The sequence below is a fragment of the Pelodiscus sinensis genome, chromosome 10, assembly GCF_052426305.1.
Source record: "Pelodiscus sinensis isolate ZL-2025 chromosome 10, ASM5242630v1, whole genome shotgun sequence".
In the NCBI taxonomy this organism is placed as follows: Eukaryota; Metazoa; Chordata; order Testudines; family Trionychidae; genus Pelodiscus; species Pelodiscus sinensis.
The window spans coordinates 48,254,625-48,261,010 of record NC_143061.1 but is presented as its reverse complement, the minus strand read 5'-3'; the positions used below and the strand labels follow the sequence as shown (position 1 = coordinate 48,261,010).

At 48.4% G+C, this 6,386-nt stretch overlaps 1 protein-coding gene across 4 annotated transcripts in view; it reads left to right on the top strand.

Annotated features, from left to right (window-relative positions):
• Positions 1 to 3,493: 3,493 nt before the first annotated feature.
• Positions 3,494 to 6,386, top strand: part of ANKMY1 (ankyrin repeat and MYND domain containing 1) — a 58,624-nt gene continuing 55,731 nt past the window's right edge. For 2 of the 4 annotated variants that reach the window (XM_075937481.2, XM_075937483.2), the window contains exons 1-2: positions 3,494 to 3,678; positions 5,843 to 6,140. In XM_075937481.2, coding sequence (XP_075793596.2) covers positions 3,656 to 3,678; positions 5,843 to 6,140 — 321 coding nt within the window. In that variant the 5' untranslated portion in view covers positions 3,494 to 3,655. The remainder of the gene's footprint in view (positions 3,679 to 5,842; positions 6,141 to 6,386) is intronic. The other 2 variants (XM_075937480.2, XM_075937479.2) reach the window with 1 other exon arrangement.

Here is a 6,386-nt window from a genome sequence, read left to right as displayed (position 1 = left end):
TTGATATTTGCAGGTAATCGTGAAGTAAGACTTACTTTGCACAAACAAATCCACGAACAGACTCTTCAAAATATATCATAGATTGCACCAAGTCTAGAGCAGTGGATTGTTTTTAGGAGCTTGGAGCATTTTCCAAAATGTTAATAGAAAATGACACACCCATTGCTGGGTCAGTGGGAATACCCTTACTGACTCTGGCTATTAGACCACTCTGCCCTGTCGTGAAGGGCTGCTGCGTAGATGTTGGCTACTGGGCCCCAGTGAGGGATAGCTACACTGATGATGGCTATTGGGCCACACTGCCCTGAAGCATTGGGGCAAGTTCCTTCACCCCAGGCCTTGGACTGAGGGGGTTGTGAGGCTTGGAGGCTGCTCTATAGAGTTAACCAAGGGGGTTTCTGCACCTACCTAGCCAAGCCCATATGGGATGGGGGTGGTTTCTTATATTGCAACGGGTGGTATGACTTGGCTTACCTGCACCACAGAATCTAGGGCAGTGCCAGTCAGAGGGGCATCAACTGATACACTGTGGATCTAACACTGGTGAACTGGAAAAAAAATTACCTTTGCCTCTAGTCAGGTAATGTTTCTTGGAACAAAGCAGAACATTGGCCAGTCATAACAACGTTTGTATCCCACACTGGAAGTGTCTGACCCAAAGGTTACATGCTATTTGCCTTCTCCAGCCCTTGAAACCTTGGCTTAACCTTGGCCTCAGCTTTACTTTGCTATTTCAAGTTTCTTTATCCTAGAGGAACCCAATGCTAGCAATGCACTTTTCAGTACATCACAATGACACAATCAGGTACCATGCCTCTTGGAACAACATGCGTTATCTGGGACCTTTCAGACTCCATCACCCTTCCCTACTAGAATTTGAGGATGAGAGACATTTATTCCTTTATGATGTAACCTCCCATGATAGGTTCTATCATAACAATAGACTGAGACGTGTGCCCATTAGTACTGCTAGTATCATAGGAAGGATCCATGTTTCATCAAGCTCGCGTCTTCTCTCAGCATAATAGATCCATTAGTAGTGCCTAGTAACTCTGCACAGATTTACTGCTTTTATTTTTGTTCATTGTTTTATCATCTTATTTGTTATTAACCTAAGCACCTTCCCCTCCTGAATTTCCTGTAATCCTGCCTATAGGTCCTGTATAAGGATGTTGCTAATTCATACATTAGGATGGTTGATGATTTTCCCCATATCAATTCTTGCTACTAGTGCTTCCACTTTTCTAAGCAGCTGTCCTGTTATCCTAGCATCTTGAACATCCTTTAATCCTCCAGTATATCCTCCAGTATATCCAGCATGCTGTTTGTTTTATTTTGTTACAAGGTATTGTAATTGAAATCTCATTTTGTGATACCCATATGATTCATTGTTGAAATTCTTAATGCCCCAACTCTTAATACTATTCTTGTATCTTTTATCTTTCTTCACTGACTCTTTTCTTCTAAGGCCATCAAATTTCCTCTAATTTCCCAGTCATTTTCTGAAATTTTGCACCCCTTTTGCTATCACTTGCATTTAAAAGTGCATAACATTTTAATTACAGAGCTGCTGTGGTAATATAAAATTGGTTATACAGGTATCATTTGATACTGTACATTGTTATACACAGTATGATTTTCACGATTTGTCAGTCTGTTGTCAGGTCCTGCTTCTGTTTCTGGGCATGGTTCAGCATCTTGCTTCAATTCCAGAACAGGAGGCACCACTGGTCCAGTATATGTTCAGTAGTGGTAGTGCTCCTCTGCCAGTCCTTAAATCACATTCAGAGAGATCAAAGTCTCAGTCATTTTCCCAGCATGAGCAGTACTTTGATGTTCTAAAAGCAGTTCACCAACTTGGAACAATTTCATATTTCTTACATTTGAACTGGCTCCCAACCCCAGATCCTCTGTTTAAAAAAATCTTTTCCACCCATAAGCTTTTTTGCACAATTAAGACTGAAGAACCCAATTTACGTGTCTTATTCTACCAAGAATACTCCCCATCTTGAGTAGACATACTCTTGTAATTTCAGCAGGATTTAACCTAAATTAATTGGTGGGATTGTTTATTACTAGTTGACAGTCTAATGCTGTGTTTTCTTTAAAAATATTCCATATTAACCAAATAATGACATCACAGTAAGGCTAGATTACATGCATGCTGAGTAACTATGACCTCTTTGCCCTACTAAGGAAAGTATGTATGGTTTCCTAGCAACCTAAGAATTTGAGGCCTTACTTTTTAATGTGCAGCTGCAAGAGAATCTGTGAGGTTGCACCGTTGTCCAAGGAGACAGAGGTTTTTCTCTATCTGCCCTTCATTACACAAAGGAGCAGGTGTTGCACTTTTCATTTTTTCATGCCCTCGGCTCTGCTCCCGAATCCAGGGCAAGAGAAGCAATGGCTATGTCTGGAATGCCCCTTAATACCCTCCCCGGAAATGGAGCATGGGGTGAGTTGTTTCCTGGTTTCTGAGAACGTAGGAAGTTGTATGTGGAAGCAAGAGTTAAAAAGAGGGCAATAAGTATTCTACAAATGACCAGAGTGAGAGGAATTTGGGGAATATGCAGGGATAACAGAAAACTTTATTGGGGAAGGTGTGTGAAGTTAAAAATAATACAGAGCTCTTGAATATTTCTTCAGTGAGTAGTTTTGTGCCATAATTCTGTTCATCTCATTACAAGTGTGATAAATGAACTTCTGTTCCAAGTGCAGTATTCCCTGCAATTTCTAATGCTGGGGGAGAGCAGCTGCCAGGGCCTCCCAAGGGGGGAGAGGGAAGCTCTTCCTGCCTCCTCCCATCCCCACTGCACCCCTCCCTCAAAGCCCCCTCCCCGGAGTCTGCTGTCTTCTGATTATGGCCATGACAGAAGTTTGAGGGAAGGCAGAACAGGTCTGTTTATGGAGTGACTGTCCCACTGTTGCCCAGGCCCAGCTTCGAGCAGCCAGAGGGAAGGTTCTGCACCGCGCAGATGGGTCAAGCCCCAGTTTTCAGCCTCCATACAAACACACATTTGGGAGCCCGGTGCTTGGCCCCGTTGTGCCCCAGGGCAGGTTTGCATAGGAATGGGGCTGTGTTAGGCCACGTGCGCTGGGAGGGGCAGCTCTGAGGGGACTGTGCGAGTCCTGCGGCCACTGCCCCAGCCAGAGCCGGGGTAAGAGGAGCCAGGGCATCCCGCAGGAGAGGGGCAGTCAGCTCAGGCAGGGGAGAGGGGAGGGGCGGGGCTAGGCGGAGGGGGGGGGAAGCTTAGGAAAGGGGCCCAGCAGGGGGAGTGACGGGGGGGGGGCAGGAGATGAGCCCGGCCCTGGCGAGCCCGGGGGGGGGGGGCTGCCGCGCGCACGGCTCGGCGGGGCGGGCGGGGGCCGGGCGGGTCTTGCGGGGCCGCCCCGCGGCGCGAGGGGCCAATGGCGAGCGAGGGCGAGGCCAGTTTCACAAACACACACCTGGGTCTCCATGGAAACCCGGACTCTGGCACAGCCCATGTGGGCGGGTGGAGGAGGGGGGAGGTGACCCGCCCAGGGCTGGAGCCTGCGGCGGTCGAGTAGCCGGGACCGGGTCGGTGGCCCCTCGGCGCTGGGACTCGCCGCTCCAGCGCCCCCGCCCCGACAGTGGTAGGGCCCGCGGGCTCTTGGGGCTGCGCTGGACGGGCCGATGGAGCCACCTGCCGCTGCCGGGTGGGTGTCGGGAGCTCGAGGCGTCCTGTGCCCAGGCCGGTCCCGGCGCAGTGTGCGGGGCGGTGGCACGTACCAGTGTGTACGTGGGGAGGGGGGGGGGGGCGCAGGGGCATGTGCATGGTGCAGCACTGCACAGTACCTGTGTGCGCCAGGGCTTGGAGTGTCCATGTGTGCAGAGTTCCCGCTAATCTCTTCCATCCCATGTGCAGAATAAATTTGTTATGTGCACAGGTGCACTACAGGAGAAACAAAAACCTAGCTGTGGGCGCTCTGCTAATCCAGTGCTCAGCATCTGACTTTTCTCCTGAGCAGCTGCGCGAGTGCACTATTTAAAGGGAACACTGCCTATGTGTATATGGGCAAGCACAGTTGTGCAAGGGGTTCAAAGTATGTGTTACGCATGTGATGTGTGCCAGAGTTGGGATGTTTGTGCACACACTTGTGGCACATGGGTAAAGGAGCTCAGCATGTTTGCCTGCATACACAGGTGTGTGCATGAGCTCAGAGGGCATTTAGGTGTGTTCAGGGATTACAATGGTGTGTGTATACGCACATGGGCTGTGACGTGTGTATGCTAGGATTGGAAAGTTTGTATGTTTGCAACAGAGTTTGTGTGCAGGAGCTGGGAGTGTTTGTGCACATGCCTGTGCCTTGTTGTAGGCATGGGGTGTGTAAAATGCATGTGTGTTCAGTGGTGTGTGAGCATGCAAATAGGAATGTATGTTGGAGTGTGAAAGAGGGATTAGACATGTGAGAGTGTTGGCTTTATTAGGATGCATGGGAGAGTTTGAACCTATGTGTGTATTGGGGAAGAGAAGATGCACATAGAATTCCGGGGTATTGGTGGCAGGTGTTAATGATGAATGTGTTCTAAGGGTGCATTGTGAAAGCAAGCTGCACATTGCTATAGTCTCAGAAGCATGTTTGACTGTATATGTTTGGAATGGGGGCTAGTCTTCATAGTTGCAGTGCAGTTTGTGAGAAGTGTGTACTTTGGATCTCTGTGTTGCCTTTACTTCGCTCACCTGCCTGTTATTCTATATAATAGAATGAGAAGAATGGATTTCCTTGTGTCAACTGGCCCATTACAGAGGTGAAACCTATTTAGTCTGGACTTCTGGAATAACTTTGTTCCTATATTTTTTCTTTGGGTCCTGATTTTTTTTTTTTTTTTTTACACCACCAGTACAAGTTCCACCTCTATAGTTTGGACTTCCATAGTCTGGAAACGTTCATGGTCCTGCATCCCTGTGGGTGCTCAGAAACTCCTCCCTTGCATTCCTAGAGCAGTGGTGACTGGTGACAGGAGAAGGGGGGGGCACCAGTCCTACCTCTCCCTGCTCTCTTACTCCATCTCACTCTGCCCTGCCTTTTCCCACCACTGTCAAGAGTGGTAGTAACCGAACCTCCTGGCCTGCACTTTCCCTGCCACCGCTGCAGGTGAGTGGTGGTGGTGGGGAGAAGCTGCATTGCAAAGACTCCTGCTGTTGGCCCCGGCTCCTCCTACCTTGGAGTTGCATGTGGCCCTGTGTGCATCCCCCATGCATTGCCCCTGTTCCGGAGCTTCTGGAGCTCCTCAAATAGCTCAAGCTCAGGGAGAGAGGGGGGAGGAGCAGGGATATTGCCTGGGGACTGCAGGGCAGTGGAGGGTTGTGCCAGACTGGCTGGGCTGGAGCGGCCTGCCTGCTGCATCCAGGCTGGAGCGCCTCCCCGCCATGGTCAAGTGCTACTCCGGGTGGGCTGGAGTCCCTCTGCCCACGATGTACCCAGCTGCTCCAGCCCCCACCAGTTAACCATAACCGGTAAGTCTCACCCTTTGAGAGAGACTTACCATTTAACTGGCTAACCAGTAAAAACCCTACTGAGCAGCCCCCATCAGTTTCCGCTCTGTCAGTGCTGGCCCTTCTACTGCTGCTGGAGCAGAGCCCCACAGGTGATGGCAGTAGAGGGACCATCATTGACCTTCCCTGGTCCGGCAGATTCCCTGGTTTGGGACAGGTCAGGTACAACTTGTGCTAGCTATTGTGCAGTAGACACAGATAATGTTTGGAATGGTTATATTGGAATGAGTTTTTTTTTATCCTTTGTGAAGCAAAGTAGTTGCCGCTTCATATGGTGTTAGTCTGGGACTCTGATTTGAATTTGGTGTCCTCTCTGTGTGCAGTTTCACACTTATTGGAGAAGATACAGAAGGTGACTATGAACAGGATTCTAGTCTGATCTCAGAAGAAAAAAGAGAAGATGATGTGGAACAAGATTCCAGTCTCTTCGGAGAAGAGGAAGCATCAGAGAATGAAGAAGATGGTGAACCATTAGTGAAACTGACTGAAGATGAGCTGAGTAGTAATGGGATCATACTCACAAATGGCATACAGGAGTGGCCAGATGGTTCCAGTTACAAAGGAGAATTTGGGTTTGATCTAAAGCTTGGTTTTGGAGAATTCTCATGGATCAATGGTGAGGTAAACTGGTTTAGTCTATTTAACATTTACATTAAGTACACGTCTCTCTGATAGCATGTTTGATTTGTATACAATGCTGTCAAGAAACATGGGTAAGTGTCTCACTTTTCAGTTTACAAAAGTGTAATAAATCTGCCTGACATGCATCACACAGCACATGATGCTAAACGTTCAGCTAGCACTGCTCTTCTTGCATAAACTAGAGTTCTGTTAAACTTATTAATACAAAATAGGTATGTCCATATC